This window comes from Camelina sativa, chromosome 12 (assembly GCF_030686135.1).
Source record: "Camelina sativa cultivar CO46 ecotype springtype chromosome 12, ASM3068613v1".
In the NCBI taxonomy this organism is placed as follows: Eukaryota; Viridiplantae; Streptophyta; class Magnoliopsida; order Brassicales; family Brassicaceae; genus Camelina; species Camelina sativa.
In genome coordinates this window covers 36,917,598-36,936,061 of record NC_141891.1, presented here as the reverse complement: position 1 = coordinate 36,936,061, position 18,464 = coordinate 36,917,598, and the positions used below count along the sequence as shown (strand labels likewise).

The following is an 18,464-nucleotide window of genomic DNA, read 5'->3' as shown; positions in this document are numbered from 1 at the left end:
GAGGTTCAGATTCTTCTGTGGCAAAGGTAAGTGCATGACCATGACTTATCTAAGCTAGAGGATTCTTTAATCTGTTTGTTGTGTGGTGTTAGGCTTGTTAGATCGTTGCTATGGACGTTAGGAAGCTTTCTTGTGGCTTGGGATCGAGTTTTGTAGTTGTAGGAACGAAGATCCGGCGAGAAGCTTCGGGGAAATCACGGTGCTCAACGTTGCGTCGATCGATGCATATCTTGCGTCGGTCGATGCAAGTGCGAGGACGGCGCGTAAAACTCTAGGGTTTTTCGTGTTACGTCGAGCATGCGTCGGTCGATGCAGATTGGGCATTGGTCGATGCAAGTTACACTTGCATCGGTCGATGCAGCTTCTGTGTCGATCGATGCTTTCCCCATTTGGCATCGGTCGATGCATGTGTGGCGTCGGTCGATGCTGAGTCCTGGTTTGTTATTTGTTGTTTGTTGATTGTTGTGTGTTGGTTATTGATACTCTATTGCTTGTGTGTATAGCCCAGTAGATGGGAGGATTGCCTTACTGAGTGTTTGTAAAATATTCATGCATTGCAATATGTGTTTGTGGTGCAGGTAAAGGCAAAGTGTGATCTTGGAATCAAGGCAATGAAGAGGAGGATGTTCTAGAGACTCGGTTTTATGTTGTCTGGCATTGCTAGGCTGCTAGAGTTGGGTCATTAGAATATTGCTAGGTTGCTGGTTCTATGATTCTTGTTGTTTTGGATATTGATTATGTTGGGATATGGTTATATTTTATTATTGGACTATTATTGAATATTGATTGGTTATTTCCGCTGTTGAATGTGTCGTGGTTAGGTGGCTAGTGGATATGGGACCACTAGTTGTAGTTTATTTATTATTATTTATTATTTATTATTTATTAAAAAAAAAAGTCGGTCATTTCAGGTAGTACTCCGAGAATATTCAGTGAATATTTTCTTGAGACCTCCCTCCTTTCACTATATATAGAGGCATAACCGCTCATTATTTCACACACACACAAAAACACAAACACTCCTTCCTCTGAAGATCACTCTCTCCCTCTCCCTTGCTTAGTCCAAATAAGTTCTTAGTTTAGTAGTCTCGAGAGTATAACGTAGATCTGTTCGCTTGAGTTCTATTACTGGTGTGCTACTGTAATAGTTCGTGATCGGTTGTATCCTGGGATTCATAAATCGTGATTGTCTAAAAGCACTTACGGCCGATTTATTGAATTAAGGAAAGAGATATCATATCTCGTCTCCGTGATTTATTTACTGCTTCATATTATGTTGTTGTAATTCGTTTCTGATTTCGTTAATTTAAATATAATTCGGATTTTTTCTCAATTCGATTTTTGCACTCCTAACAAAACTAAGGTTATTTTGACATTGCACTTGGCTGACGCTACTCTAGGAAGGTTCCGAAATTGCTTGCATACTTCCACCACATCTTCATCATGGGGTGCGTTGTCGTACAATGTCACTTGTTCAAGATTCGGCATGGTGTCTAAAAGGTAATTGACCTGTTCTATCTGCTCCTCTATCCCATCAATATCACAGTTTTCACAAAACTTCAATATCTTAAGAACCTTCACCGGACTTGATAATAGATAATCTCAAACGACCATTCCACCGGAATTATCCGAACATTTGCACAAGCACCGGTCCTCGTCGCGACATCTTTTAGTATAATCGTGATGCAGTCCCTAATAGTATAACCCAAACTGTGTTTAAAAAGCGTGTCAGTTTGTTAATGTCAAGAATGTGTATGCTACTTGGAAGACAAGGGTTTCTAGATTTGGACAGTTCTTTAGTAGAGCTGGCAGTGATTCCCAATTTACCCATGGTTCAATAGTTAAGGTTGTTGAATACCGGTATTGTTTCACTGCAGTAATTAAGTACCTGAAATGAAAACCAATTCAACTATGAGTAGCTGATAAGAGAGCACATGTGAGAGGCACCTGTAAAGAGTAAAGAGAAGCATGTGTGAAGTTTAGAGTATAAATAAGAATAGTAGGATTGTGAAGAGTATCCTGCGTGATCATGATGTGTAAAGAGGAATTAGAGCTTTTGTGCTCTGTTCTTAGGTGATGAGATTGGAGAACTGTAACTCCAAGCTTATCAATTAGGGTTTGAGATTGTATTGTGGATTGAGAAGAGATAAGAGAGAATAGTTCTACCTTCAATATATATAATAATAACAATCCGAATAAATGCGACCAACAGTTGTATTTTTTCAATCGTACCTTTTGGATATTTTTTGAAAAGTCGTGATGGATCATTAGAACAGTTATTTATGAAAAGTTACAACTGTTCACTGTAGAGTTGTGTTGAATGGAACATTCGTATCTTTTGAAATCTTTATATTTGTCTGATTGAGCTGTTTTCATTTTTTGCAATGACACAAAATCAACTAAAATTTAAATCTCAACGATTTATACATTTTTTTAAATTATTTTGTAGCATTTGTTTTTTTTAAAAGTCAAGAAATTCCTCTAATTCTTGATTTAACAAAAGATTTTGGAATGATGAATCTAATTTACATCATTTAGTTCATTTTAAATATATAAGTTTAATGAAAATACCTAGAGTGTTTTTCCAAGATTTAGATGGATTACATAGTGAATTTTTGGATTTGACATTTCAATATATTTAAACCCAATCCGAATAAATGTCACCAACTTCTGTACTTTTTGAATAAATTTTTAAAAAAATATGTAAAAAAAAATAAATTGTATGTTTTACAAAAAGTTGTGATTGTTCATTGTAACGATTTTTTTGTAAAATTGCAACTCTTCATTATAGAGTTGTGTTTATTCGAATATTCGTATCTTTTGAAATCTATATGTTTGAACTGTTTTCATTTATTTGCCATGACACAAAATAATATAAAATTTTAATATCAACAGTTTTTACAGCTTTCTAAATTATTCTCTAGCATTCATTCTTTTAAAATTAAAGAAACTCTTCCAATTCTTGATTGAACAAAATATTTGGAATGATGAATCTATTTTACAACTTTTGGTTAATTTTAAATATAAAAATATAACGTCTATATATAATAGCAATCTGAATAAATGCCACCAAAAATTGTATTTTTCAACAACTTTTTGGATATTTTTTTATAAAAAATCTGTAGAAAAATTAAACTGTATGTTTTACAAAAGGTTGCGATTATTCATTGTAACGGTTTTTTTGTAAAGTTGTAACTGTTCATTGTAAAGTTGTGTTTATTCGAATATTTGTATATTTTAAAATTTAGATATATTGTCTTTTTGAACTGTTTTCATTTTTTTGCCATGACACAAAATAATATAAAATTTCAATATCAACAGCTTTTACAGCTTTCTAAATTGTTCTCTGGCATTCATTCTTTTAAAAGTAAAAATATTCCTCCAATTCTTGATTTAACAAAAGATTTTTGGAATGACGAATCTAATTTATTACTTTTAGTTAATTTTGAATATAAAAATTTCATGAAAATTTTTTTTTCAAGAGTTAGATGGATTATATAGTGAGTTTTTGAATTTGACTTTTTAATATGATAATAAAAATGTCTTCTATTTAAAAACAGTTTATATGGGTTATTAGGTGAAATCTAGTGCAGACACAACATTAGCAATTTTTCGTAGCACATTTTCATAATTTTTTTTTTAATTCAAACTGTTGTATCTGTTTATTGTAAATTTGTGTCTTTTCACTATATTTTATTTATATCTTTTCAACACAACTTTTCGGGTCTAATAGGTGTGTCTATTTAAATAGTCATGTCTTTTAGTCCATTTTATGTTGAATCTAAATAATTAAATATCTAATATTCAACGTTATTCTATAAAGTTATAAACTAACTAAAATTTTAGAAATGATTATAGGGAAAATCGGTATTCTCATACCCCAACTAAAGGGGTATGTGGAATTCCTACCACAACTTTACCAATAAGCAAATCCATACATTAACTTAAATAAAATTCAAATTCACTACTCCAACTTGTAAAACAGTGTTGAATTATACACAAGGCGTAACAGTGTTAATAGACCGTTAACGACTGCTTACATGGAAGCCACGTAAGAAACGACGTCGTTTTGAGAAACAAAAAAAAAACAGCTTCTGTGACTCAAAACGACGTCGTTTAACGCTTCTTCTTCCCTTTTTCTTCATTCTCGACTCGAGTTATTTTGCTCCATCCCGACTCTCGTTTCTTCTCTTCTTTTCACCCATAAATTGTTGAAAACAATCAAAATGCTAATTGAATCAAACATCAACTTCACCTAGCTGTCAAAGATGTGACCTTTTAAGACAGATTCGAGCTTAAAAGCTTAAACCAGATTCGATGGTTGAAACTTGAAAAAGACAAAACTTTAACAACCAGTAAAGATTAGACTGCGGAGAAGTGAGGCATTACACAATGGGAAAACAAGCTAACTAATGGGGCTGGGGTTGATTAAAAGATTCCTAATTTCATCGATCTAACGCATTCGATTTTGACTCAACAAAGAGAGTTGCTGAAGATTGTACCTGAAGTTGAGAAACTGGCCAAAGGCCATTAGGGGCCAGAAGTAGAGCGGAGGCGGCCAGGAGAGAGAAGCGATAGAGAAGAGAGAGAGGAGTTGAGCAGCCTTGAGGACGTGAGATACACGCGCCATCATCGTTGATGGGTCTCTTCCTCGGCCGCAGAGATTGACCCATGACTGAGGATTCATCCACAGCCACCAGTAGAACGGAAATGGCAACAGAACTCCGATCCCGGCCACTATTCCCATTTCTTTGCTTTGCGTTTGTTTCGTTTCCGACAAAATCTGAGTCTCGTTGGTTGAACTTGAATCAATTGACCAATTGATTCTTCAGCCCTTACGAATTGTGTATATAAAATGCTTCTTCAGCCGTTAACGATAGCTGTTGCTAATTAAATCAATTGACCAATTGATTTTGATATATGGGTGAAATGAAGAGAAGAAACGAGAGTCGGGATGGAGCAAAATAACTCGAGTCGGGAATGAAGAAAAAGGGAAGAAGAAGCGTTAAACGACGTCGTTTTGAGACACAGAAGCTGTTTCTTTTGTTTCTCAAAACGACGTCGTTTCTTACGTGGCTTCCACGTAAGCAGTCGTTAACGGTTTATTAACACTGTTACGGCTTGTGTATGATTCAACACCGTTTTAAAAGTTCGAGTAGAGAATTTGAATTTTATTTAAGTTAATGTATGGATTTGCTCATTAGTAAAGTTGGGGTAGGAATTCAACATACCCCCTTAGCTGGGGTATGAAAATACCGATTTTCCATGATTATAGCAAGAGAGAAATTTAATACAACTTAATATAGAATTTACAGCTGTGTATATTTTTATCGTAACTTTCTGTTAAAAAAATAGTTTAATATTTAAAAATAAGAATAACAATCTGAATAATACGAACAACAGTTGTGACTTTGCTTAGTATTTTTTTGTAAGAAAATTATATTTTTTTTTTTAAAACTCAAACAGTTGTATCTGTTCATTTCAGAGTTGTATCTTTTCACTATATTTAATTCATATTTTTCTGTGTTTATTTAAATAGTCATGTCTTTTGAACTTTCTAAGTATTTGTCTTTTTTATCAATAACTAACAAATTATTCGCTGAAACAAATTTTCCATTTTTATGTTTAATCTAAATCATTTGAATATTAATATCTAATATTTAACGTTATTCTATAATCTAACTAAAATTTTATAAATAATTGTAGCAATATAGATATTTAATAAAGCTTAATATAGAATTTATAGTTTCATTGCATCTATTTATCGTAACTTTTCGTTAAAAATTATTTTAATATTTAAAATTTATACTTCTTCCGTTTCAAAATAAAGGATGTTTAAGGTAAATGCACACATATTAAGATAGTTTATTTTTCTTTTAAAAAGTATCATATATATTTAAATTAAAAAAATCAACTAATCATAATGAAGACTGTAAAAAAAATAATTACAGATTATTAAATTTATATTAAAATTTGCATGGAAAATTACAAAACATCTTATATTTTAAAACGAAAAAGAGAGGCCAAAACATCTTATATATTGAAACAGAGGGAGTATTTTTTTTTAATTATATTTATTTAATAGAAAATTATATTTACTCATTACAACCATTAGTTCAGTATTTTCAGTTAGGATTACTTTGTCATAATGATTTTTTAAACTGTAGCTTTACCACAATTCTTCATTAAAAACCTTATATTTATAATACTTTAAACAATATTTTTTTGCAATGTTGCGTCGATTCTATATAATATTTTTTGTTATAAATTTTCATTTTGATGGCTGTATTTTTGTAATAGTTTATGTTTAATATTTCTGTATTCAAACTATTTTATTACATTCAAATAATTTTATAATGTATAATTTTAAATTTTAAATTTTATTTACTTTTTTTTCTAAAATACTTCACCCGCGACATCGCGGGGGGTCTGAGTCCTAGTAAAAATTAATAAATATAAAATATTAACAAAACAATAGAAGGATATTCTCTTTTTGAAAAAGAGAAAGGACAACAACAAAAAAATCTTGAAATATTGAAGTATATATTCAAGCTGGTCAATGGTGCACAAATAAAAAAAGGATTCAACCTGGTCAATGTTAAGTGATTTTCAAAAAGAGTATAAGAACTTTTTCATCGACAAAAACATGGTGTTCACAACATCGTTGGCCGGGAGAAACAATAATATGTGTATAAGCAAATCTTCATGCAATGCGCTTATTTTGTCTTCACAAATATTGTTCCCTTCGTTTCCTTGATAATTTACTACTTCGAATGATTCGGAAGTCACAGAAAACATTTTCCTGAAAATAAGACAAATACATCATGATTTAAAATTAAAAGCAAGAGACCATGACATTCAACGAAAGTGTCCATCATCATTATTCACTTTGATAGAATCCAAAGAATTACAAAAATCGTTCTTTTCAATTATTATTATTGTTTTTCTTTTTCTTTTTTTTTTTTCTTTTTCTTTTCTTTTGTATTATAACATTTCTTCTTCTTCAACGTTTTGCCTAAGTATGTACTTACGATTTATGAAAACATGAACTAAGAATGATGTTAAAGAATGCACCAACGATTCTCCACGAATATGTGGCACATGCAAGTGTATAAAATCTAGCACGAGCTCGGAAATGCAGGATTTTGTAAGTAATTATATTAGTTTTGCATGAAATATAAATATATTAAAGATGTTGACTAAATGATACTAACCCAATTATCACGAGAAGATTTGTGGTTTTGCTGTTTTCGTCAACAAGAAAATTCTTTAGAGTAACCCCTAAGCTTTCTTTTTTTTTGCTCATTGTACAAGACGAAAATGAGACATCTTATATAATAAAGTAAGCTTACACCTTCTAAGGAAGTTCTATCTATCTGCCACGTGCCACCTATAAATCTTTTTTGTTTTTTTTTTTTCTCATATTTAACCTAATTATTAATATGCTGTAAATGGTTAACGGGCTATAGAAATATCTCGACTTCCCAAAACAAAACCGACGGAATCTCAAAGTCCTGTCTTCTCCTCTTTCTCGCCTCTCTCTCTTCCCCACCCCTCCCCTTCTATCTATTCAATTACCGCCATAAACCCTCATTAATCTCACCTCCATTTTCATGGTGTTTCGTTGACCAACAACGGAGATCTTAAATCAATATTTCGTTTGTAAAAATATTACGTTAACGTCGTTAAAAATTGTAACAATGATATGTGGAAAACTGAAAAATCGTGATAGTTCATGTATTTTTTTATCACCTATAAAATAGTTTAAGTATTTTTTCTATCAACGAAAAAAGTTTGTGTTTTTTTCTGGTAAATATCAAATAAGTCATGTATTTTTTGGCATTTTCTCTTTTTTTGTTTCATCTTTCTAATTTAAAAATATAAGTAACACACACTTCTATTTTTGATTATTATCATCTAATTTAAAAATATATAAGTTATTTTCATATTTATTTTGTTTGTGACATATGACAGATTGTCATGTAATCTTCTTTTAAATTTATTTTGTGGTCTCTTTTTAACATTTTCTTACCGAATTATTTTATATATTTTATATTATATAATATATATATTTTTTTCAGTTACTCTCTCCTTACTAGTCCATTTAGTGTTTATTTTCTTAAACATATAATATTTATTTTTAATTAAACCTAAAATATAACATATTTAATTTTATATATTAATTCATACTTATTATACAATTTATTACTAAATTGTAACAGAAATTACATAAATTGTGAATTGACTATTTGTTTTCTCCATTCACTTTCAGTTAAGTACCCTAACAATTATAATTATAACTCCTCTAATTTAATTTTTGAGAAATGTAACTTCCATCACTGCTTATCTTATAAATAATCATTCTCACATCCTCCTCCCTCATATCTCAAATCCTAAATTTTTTTTTTTTGGTTTTTTGTTTTAAATGTTCTTGCATTGGTTGAAAACTCAATGAAGATTATATTTTTATATTATATAATATTTTCTAATTTCAGTTACTCTCTCCTTACTGGTATATTTGGTATTTATTTTCTTAAACATATAATATTAATTTTTAATTAAACCTAAAATACAACATATTTAATCATATACATTAATTCATACTTTAAATATACACTTTAGTACTAAATTGTAACTGAAATTACATAAACTATGAATTGACTATTTATTTTCTCTATTCACTTTCAGTTAAATGCCCTAGCAATTATAATTATAACTCCTCTAATTTAATTTTTGAGAAATGTAACTTCCATCACTTCTTATCCTATAAATAATCATTCTCACATCCTCCTCCATCATATCTCAAATCCTAAATATTTGCTTTGTTTTTTTGTTTTTAATGTTCTTGCATTGGTTGAAAACTCAATGAAGATAATATTGTAAGAGTTTAATCATATATTTTATATTGTTCTCCATTTTATTTCTTCTTGCTTTTATGTACTTCTTTGTACTTTAGATGTTAGATTATTTCTTACATATTCATATATACATATATTTATTTGATTCTTAAAAATATGTAATGTTCTAACTTCTAAGGAAAAAGAATTTTGTAATATAATTATGAAATATCAAATCAATTTTTCTTAACTCTGTCTTACCTCTAACAAAATTGTAATACATTTTTGAAGAATACTTATCATTATATTTAGTTTCTGATTAAACAAATAATTATATAAAGATCATTAAGCTATATTTATTTAATTCCAATATGTACTTCAAAAGGATTTTTCTATATAAAAAACAATATAATATTCTATTGTCTGTCTAGCTTTTACTACAAAGATGAAACAATTATAACTAAATCTAGCAATATAAATTAAAATGAGGGCAATATAAAAAAGAGACTTAAAAGTAAAATTAATCTTTAGGAATTGTACTTTAAATTTTTGCTTGCACTTCATATGATTTTATAGAGAATAATTTCGTTTCTCTACTTTAGGTTATGTGTTAGCTTATATAAACAACTTAAATTAATATTTGAATATCATAGTTAATTTTCATTTTATCATTTTTCTTAACCTCAAATCCTCAGAGAAATAAAAAAACATAGAAAATCAAGAGATATGTATGTGTGATTATATTTAAATTAGTTATATATTTTAATTTGTATAATTTTTTTAAAATGTAAATTTCCTAAAACATTTAGATTTAGATTTTCTTTGTTTTTTAGGATAATTAAATAAAATTAAATTAATTAATATAATTTATTATATATATAACAATCCGCGCATGCGCGGGATATAACCTAGTTTATATATAGAGTAAGCCTACAAGACATAATCTTCTTATTTGATATAACATATCAGTTTCTTTCATTTATCATGATATCTAGATATAAAGCTTAAATTTAAGTTGGATATTATTCTAATTAATTATAACATATATATGATAGTGAGTGACATGATTATAAGGAATTTATTTTTTGTCACATCATTTAACCAAATGAAAATTAACAAAAAAAAATTGAGGAATATCTTAGCCATATCATTTTACTTAATTTCATAGTCAATGTTCTTAGTATAAAATTTGTAAACAATATAAAGACAATCAATGATTAATTTATTTTTACAGTTTAAGGTTATATGCAAACTGATATACTCAGTAAAGTTATTTATTAAAGGATTGTAGATGATAAGACCTTTCATGTATCCTATCATATTTGCCAAACACATCTTTCCTTATAGTATATATATACATATATATCAATATATAAATATATCAATATATCAACTCTGGGTCAATATATCAAAATCATTGAATGTGAAAGTCAAATTTTAGTCTTCAGATTAATAGTGTTTTTTTTCTTTAGTTACCAAAAGAAATTCCTAAAAATCCAGATTTGAGAGCCATGTGTCTCAACTTTCAACTGCAAGATCTACATATACCATTTCTGAAATTGGTTTTTAAAATGCATAATATCCCAAATCATTAAATCAATAAAAAGACAAATATCAAAATTAAGTACTTGGAGGAAAGTTGCAAACATAAAATTGTATATAAACAGATCATTACGCCATTCTTTTTACAAACACACATACGAATCAGCAAAGCAAAAGGTCGAAGAGACACAACAACAAAAAAACATTTCATATTTTGAGTCAGTGGTGAAAGGATCGAGCAGAGAACTAAGAAGAAGAGAGCTCACAACATGACTTCTTCTTCTTCTTCTCTAAGGAAGAAAACAGACCTCCGAGTGATTCAGAAGGTTCCATACAAAGGTCTCTCTAATATTCAACAAGTCCTTCTCGGTACAAAGCTTGCCATTCTATTTCCGGCCATACCTGCCGCCATCATCTGCACCTATTGTGGCGTCACTCAGGTATACATATATTTTCCTATGTTTCCTAAATCTTGATTTTTACTCTTATCAATTTTGTTATTAATGTTTAAGATGTTTTGGCAATCATTGATGTTTTTTAAAGTTAAAATTTTGGTGTATTTCCACATAATTGTGCACTTATTACAGCCTTGGATATTTGGACTGAGCTTGCTAGGACTGACACCTTTGGCTGAGCGAGTCAGCTTCCTGACAGAGTAAGTAGTATTCGTCATCCTCATCTCTTTATTTTGTTATTTGAAATCCTCAGATTATATTCACATTCTCTAATGCAGGCAAGTAGCTTTCTACATCGGTCCTACATGTAACGTCTTCTTAACCAACATCTTTTTTTTTTTTTTTTTTTTTTCTAGTTTCAAACTACAAACGTTGTTTACTTATGTTATCAGTAAAAACTCATTTTTATTTATGTTGTGTATTTTTTGAACCGCAGTGGGTGGTCTATTGAACGCAACGTGTGGAAACGCAACTGAACTAATAATCGCGATTATGGCTTTGACTAAGAACAAGGTAGCACTGGTGAAATATTCGCTGCTAGGTTCAATTTTGTCAAACCTTCTATTGGTTCTCGGGACCTCACTTTTCTGCGGCGGATTCGCTAATTTCCGGAAGGAGCAGCGGTTCGACCGGGTATGGCCTCTCTTTTAAATATTTTGAGATAGTGTTAACCAGGATTTTATTAAAAAGTTTAGCTTGAGAAACAAGCAAAGCATAGTAAAGATATAGGTTAATTCGTTTGTAAAACTAAGTATGTTTAAACCAACTTTTTTGTCCAAAAAAAAAGAAAAAACAACTTTAATAGCGGGATTCCTAAACCAAATCAATCTGTGTGGACATATGTTGTTGCAGAAACAAGCCGATGTTAACTTCTTCTTACTCCTAATGGGGTTGCTGTGTCACATGCTCCCATTGTTGTTTAAATACATGGCAACTACAGAGACTCCAACTGCTGTTATATCCGACATGTCACTGAATATATCGCTAGCAAGCAGTATCATTATGTTGATCGCTTACATTGCATATCTCGTTTTCAAGCATTCGACTCACCACCAATTGGTCAACGCACAAGATCAGGTAACTAAAATATGTATAAACACACAACACAAGATAACATTTATTATTATTATTATTATTTTATTTTATTTTTTTTTGTCAAGGGCAACACAAGATAACATAAAATGTTAAATGTTAGCGATATATATTATTGTGTTTTAATGGATCTTTGAAACAAAATTTGTTACAGGAAGATGAGTATGATGACAATTTGGAGGAAGAAACCGCACTGATTAGTTTTTGGAGCGGTTTTGCCTGGTTGGTTGGGATGACACTCGTCATCGTATTGCTATCGGGGTATGTTGTGGCCACAATTGAGGTAACTTTTGTGAATCCCACATTGAAACTGGATTAAAATCTAAAGCAATATCTACAAAAAAATACGCTTATAGTTATTGTCAATTGGTTTTTGAGTTGGAAGCATGTTTCACTAATATGACATTAACTTTGGTTAGGACGCATCGGAAACATGGAACTTGCCAGTGAGTTTCATAAGCATCATATTACTTCATATTGTTGGAAACGCAGCTGAACACGCTGAAGCAGTTATTTTCGCTTTTAAGAACAAGCTTGTGAGTTCTCATTTTAAGAACAAGATTTTATGATATATAAAACTTGTAGATTACAATGATAAAATGGATAAACTTGTGTCAAATGCAAATGATTTGCAGGACATATCTTTTGGAATTGCATTAGGCTCTGCAGCTCATATTTGCTTATTCGTTGTCCCCTTGACTATTATCATGGCGTGGATTTTGGGAATTAATATGGATCTCAATTTCGGTCTCCTTGAAACCGGTTCTCTTGCTCTTTCCATTATCGTCACCGCTTTCACATTACAGGTTAGGCATTTTTTCAACACCTTAGCAATCCACTAGACGAATCAATAGATTTTCCAAAGATTCAGTGACTAAAATATTTTGGTATGTTACGTTTTGTGGCTCTTTAGGACGGGACTTCTCACTATATGAAGGGACTGGTCCTCTTGCTTTGCTATTTCATTATTGCCATATGTTTCTTCCTCGACAAACTTCCTCAGAGTGAGTTAATGACCACAATTCTATGCATGTTACTATGTACAATAGTTTTTTACAATAGGTTTCTATCCAACACCCGCTTTTGATCACCTTTTAATACTTTATCTTATTGTGTAAAGGCAAATCTTATTATGTAATTTCTTTATTCACATATTAATTTAACAGCTCCTACAATAGTTTTGTTTAATAAAATTCAACATCTTACCCAATCACTTTTATTTCATATTTTTATTTTCTTTTATATTCTTATTTTAACTACTTATGGATAAAATATCAATTAAAATTAAATTAAAATAATTGAGAGTTAACAATCTTTTAAATTATGTTTTGTGTTTCTTTTTTAATTTCTATTCTTATTATTATTTTTTCTTTCAAGTGATAAAGAAAAGAAATAAATATCGTAATTAATAAAATAAAAAAATCATGAAAACCCTAAAATGCAATACGGCACAATCAGTAAAACACACAAAACATAATAAGAAAAAATTTATTTTATGATTAATAGCTGCACGGAATGTGTTTATATATATTTTTCCAATTACAAATTACACAGTTAGATATAGTTTAATACAATAACAAATAACCCGCGATACACCGCGGGATATTTTTTTTTTTAAATTATATTGTTAACATATTTTAGTTTTTTCGTATTTTCAATTTTTATAGTATCATATTTTATTTGTCGTGTCATGACATTTATCATAACTAAATTTAAAACTTTATTACCTATCAAAATAAGATTGTTTTCCTATTGTGCTATTTTTTATTAGTCCACATTAGTGACTTTGTTTATTTTTTTTTTGTATTGAAAATTTTGCACAATAATTCTTTAACAATTATATATATGTCATCTTATAGTCATATTTATGTAAAATCTAACCCGCTCCTTCACATGGCCTATAATATTATGAAATTATGTAAACTCTTAATCCGTTCAAATTTTAACCGGTAATCATAGTTTTACATTTTAACCGATGTATTGTTAATATATTTTATATATGAATGCAACTAAAAATAAAATCTTACTTACATCAGTTTAACAGTTTAATTTTTTATGCGGTTGACAAAAAAAAATGCAACTATACAATTACTGAAATCTTAATATATATAATTTGGTCTAGATTTATGTTTTCTACTGATGTTAAGTAAATAAGATTTAATATGTTAAATTTGAATTCTTCATATCTCTAAACTCTCTAATAGAACTCAAAAGAAAATCCGAAATTATTGCAGCATATGCGTAGCATTACATTTAGCTTTGTGGATTTACAACATTAGATGCTGACTATTATTTGGATTATTTAGCTTTGTGCATGTGTTAAGATTTCATAAAATATTATAGTTACCTGTAATCACACGTTAACCCATTTACCCAAACGAAAACACGCGGATCCTATACTATTTGAATTGAATTCAATTCAATTTCTGATTTATTCCCTAATTGTCCTTTTTAATTTTAATTAGTGTTTTCTAAATGCAAAAATTGAATGGCAATTGAAGTAAATAAAACCATAATTTTGGACATTCTTAATTTTGTACTCCTCTTTTAATAGTATTATTAAGATTTTAGACATCACTGTTAATTATTTGTTCAATTAAATCATTTTTCCAATGACTCATAAGTAGTAATTAAAATAATTGTCCCAATAACACTAGAAATAAACTGAAAACACCAAAAATAAATCTATATAATAATAGAAATATTAAAAAAATGTCACCGAAGGTTTTGTCTTCTCGTCGTGCCCTTTTGCAATTTTCTTTGTAATAACTAATAAGTTGTGCGATCCACCAATACTCGCCGTAATCGTCTCATCTCACTGCCAGGATCAACTGTTTCCCCTACTTCGCTTCTAGCACTTTATATTCGATGTATTAGCTTTCCTTTCTAGCTTTTGTTTTCATTTTTTCACTCCTTTGTAAAAAAAAACAGAAAATCTATATATACATTTTTAGAGATATTTATGAAATAAATCATGAAATTCACATTTATTTACAGGTATGCTACTGACATTAAATATTTTTAATTTTAATTTATAAAATAAAATTTAAAACCAAAATTTTGTGTAGAACAAAAATTTCTAAAATATCTCCTTAATTAATCAACAACTAATTACAATGTCTCATTAAATATTTATTTTGTAAAATTCCTAAATATTTCCTAAAATATCTTCTTAATTCATTACAATATTTATTGCTAACAATAAAAATATATGTGCAAATTCCCAATTAATCTTTACGTCACAATACATATTTGTCCATTTTATCAGGAAAAGAAAGGAAAAATAAAAAGAATTATCATATTTCATAACTTATTTCTGAATCATATGTAAACAATTATAAAATTAAGATATTTTGAAGATAATGTATACTTGGTTAGCAAGATTTTTGGTACTATATTTTTCTGCATTTTTCGTTATTTGGATTTTGAAAAACGTGCAAGTAAAAAAAAATTGTGTTTGGATATCTAGCGGGATGGTTTGGGTATTAATATAAATTAAAAATTATTTCAATGAATGTTAATAAATCATCAGTTCATTATTTTGTTAATACCACCAATATTTGAATATTAGGTATATCTAATTAAGTTTATTAAATTGCGATTATGTAAAATAAACAAACAGTACTACGGTATACCACATGTTATCTTCTGACATTAACAATTTAAACCGGTAAACCTAAATTTTTAAACCGGTAAACCTAAATAATATATAATATAGATATAAGGGATATATATTTATAATTTACAAAACATTAGTCATATGTATAGTTAATCAATTAAAAATTACATTTTTATTTTACTTTTAAAAATATAGTCGCGTGGTACACTGCAGGTTAAAACTTAGTATTATCAGTAGCAAACTAATAAATAAATATTAATAAATAAATATTAAGAGAAGAAATATGGGACTGACCTCAAGAGTGTCACAAGACAAGTAGAGGAGCTTAACATTGCATATTCCCATGAGAAGATTGTTCAAATTACTGAAATTAGTCTTGTCTTCGGGTATCAAAGTAAGTTCTTCTGAACATGTTACATGTGTGATCTGATCAGGTGTCAATCGAAGTCCGATACTAGCTTCCACAAGCGAATCAAAACTAACTTCTTGCTACCTATCCGCCATAGCATCAGAATATTCTAGGTAGACCTGATTCGGACTATCAAATAACAGTTGCACACTCTCATTAGCCTCATCAACATCTTCAACCTCATAAAAGTTTTCAGAACTTGAGGGTTGGGATGAACACCGTCAGGTAGCCAGGCATAGGTTCCGAATAGTTCCAGTTCAACTTCAAATTAACCAGCACTAATTCTTCAAACGCGTAACAGCCAGAGAGAAGCTTGTTAAACGTACAGGTATCTGTCTGAAAATAATCAAGATGTAAAATCTTGAGCTTCGGAAGAGAAACATCACCTTCTACATCAATGTTGACACCATCTTCAAATTTTATCTATAGCCTAACCAATGTATTGCTCACAAAGATCTCACAAGGCAGAGGATAAAAACTCGATCTCGAGCAATAACCAAGAGAGGTAGGGATGCTAAGATCAATATCTAAGACACCAAGTTTCAAGACTTTGGGTATCCATTCAAGAACCCAATATTGATCAACAACATCTTTACACTTGACGTGGAATCTCTTCAACGGAGCTTTGGCTTTCGCTTGCAAAGCCAAGACACTGTCCACGAAACTCATAAAACTTTTAGAATAATACTTGTTTCTTTCTCGAGGATGGAAATAGATGGAGTCATCAAAGTCAAGATTTGGTACAAACGCAAGCAAAGGCTTCCACCTTTTGGCTAGAGCAGTAGTTGAAGCAGCTTCTTTTGTGGGAAGAAAGGATAAGATGTGACATATCAGTGCGTCTGGTAAACCGCTGATTAAATCTCTAGAACCACTACCAAGAACAACCTTGTTTTTCTTTTTCGATTTCATTTTTTGACAGATACAGAACAACACTTATTAACCTGAACAAAGATATGAAACTCCAGTAAGATATTTGAAACAAGAGAGGTAAAAAAACAAACAACAAGGCCTTTGATGTTTATATTAATTAAAACACCATGTACACTAAGCCACATCAGATTATCTAATCACTATATTAAGATACACAACCGAGAAAAAAAATGCTAAGAAACAGAGACAAATACACTACATAACCAATTCGTTGGAGAAAAAACTAAACATGAAGAGTGAGACCATAAGAAGAAAATGGGAAAAACTTACTTTAACAAACAAAGCAGAGCCCCACAAAAAAACCTACAACGATTGAATATTTAAATTACTGGGTCTTCTGAAATCCTCTGGTTTTGTCTTCGTGTGTGTGTAACGTCGCATAGTGAGTCTCAAGAATCGCATTATAATCCTCCATGGCGTTGAAGTTGAAGCGGTGGGTCTTGGGCACGTGGCTCCTACATGTCTTCGTGTGCTGCAAGCCTCTCCACTTCTTTTTTTTTCTTCTCCCTTTGTTATATAATACTATTATTTTAATCATTTTTGTCAAAATTTGCTTCTGTTAATTACTTTCTCCGTTTCTTTTTAATTATAAAATAAGTACTCGTATTTTAGAAATTTTAGAAATTTTAGCTTATGTCAAATATTTTTTAAGGAGAATTAGTAGTTTGACCCAAATTGAACAGTTAATTGCTAGATTAGCTCCTAAAATTTGAGGGTCAGTTGGGTTAGTTTCATACCAAAAATACCATTTTTTGCTTTGTTAGGAAAAAAACAAAAGTCAATATTACCCTTTGTAAAAAATTCCTGCAATTTCGTTTTTTTTTTTTTTTTTATAAAAGTCTGTCATACATGTAATGACAGACTAATTTGTAAGTGGCAGATTTATTGTTGATGACAGTTTTTTTTGGCAGACTTATTTTAGATGGCAGATTAATTTGCAGAATTTGACGGCAGATTTGTTTTATATGGCAGATTTATTTGAAGTGTATAACGACAGATTTTTCATGGACAGCAGATTTTCTTAACACGACAGACTTATTTATAAAGTCATGACAGATTTTCATTGTTTTTAGTCAAATTTCTAGGAATTTTGTGGCAGATTTTTTATGATTGTTGCAACAGTTTTATTTTCCACTTAAAAAATCTGTCACATTGCGACAGATTTATAAACGTAAAAATAATTGCTAGTTTGACATCTAGTGGTGACAGATTTTTTTTAGTTATGACTGACTTTTGGATTGAAGGGAAAATCTGTTGTTTGATAACAGATTTTCGAAAGTCTTTTTAAAATTGCTATATTGACCCACATGCACAATATACGTTGTGGCAGATTTTCTTATGTTATGACAGTTTTTTTTTTTTTTACTAAAAAATCTGCTGCTTAATAACAGATTTATTATATATGAATACAATGATAACAGTTTTGTTTTTTGTTGATATAGTGACAGCAGATTTGTTATCTGTAATGACAAATCTATTATTTCGCGTTTGATAACAGATTTTTTACAGAGTAATGACAGATTTATTAGTGCCTTTGGTGACAGATTTTTTTTTAAGTTAAGCGACAGACTTTTGTAGCA

At 29.8% G+C, this 18,464-nt stretch overlaps 1 protein-coding gene and 1 pseudogene across 2 annotated transcripts; one reads left to right on the top strand and one right to left on the bottom strand.

The window, feature by feature from the left end:
- Nucleotides 1-1,329: 1,329 nt before the first annotated feature.
- Nucleotides 1,330-17,192, bottom strand: LOC109128921 (putative F-box/LRR-repeat protein At5g41840 pseudogene; annotated as a pseudogene). Its single transcript, XR_015573738.1, has 4 exons — nucleotides 17,155-17,192; nucleotides 15,840-16,895; nucleotides 1,762-1,888; nucleotides 1,330-1,692 (listed from the first exon to the last, which is right to left on the bottom strand). The product of XR_015573738.1 is annotated as a putative F-box/LRR-repeat protein At5g41840 pseudogene (transcript).
- On the top strand, nucleotides 10,436-13,139 carry LOC104754778 (vacuolar cation/proton exchanger 1-like). Its single transcript, XM_019236297.2, has 9 exons — nucleotides 10,436-10,819; nucleotides 10,967-11,034; nucleotides 11,113-11,141; nucleotides 11,271-11,467; nucleotides 11,687-11,911; nucleotides 12,081-12,209; nucleotides 12,346-12,462; nucleotides 12,562-12,732; nucleotides 12,840-13,139. Exons 1-9 carry the CDS (start codon nucleotides 10,649-10,651, stop codon nucleotides 13,011-13,013), a joined length of 1,281 nt encoding a protein of 426 aa, XP_019091842.2. The 5' UTR covers nucleotides 10,436-10,648; the 3' UTR covers nucleotides 13,014-13,139.
- Nucleotides 17,193-18,464: the final 1,272 nt, after the last annotated feature.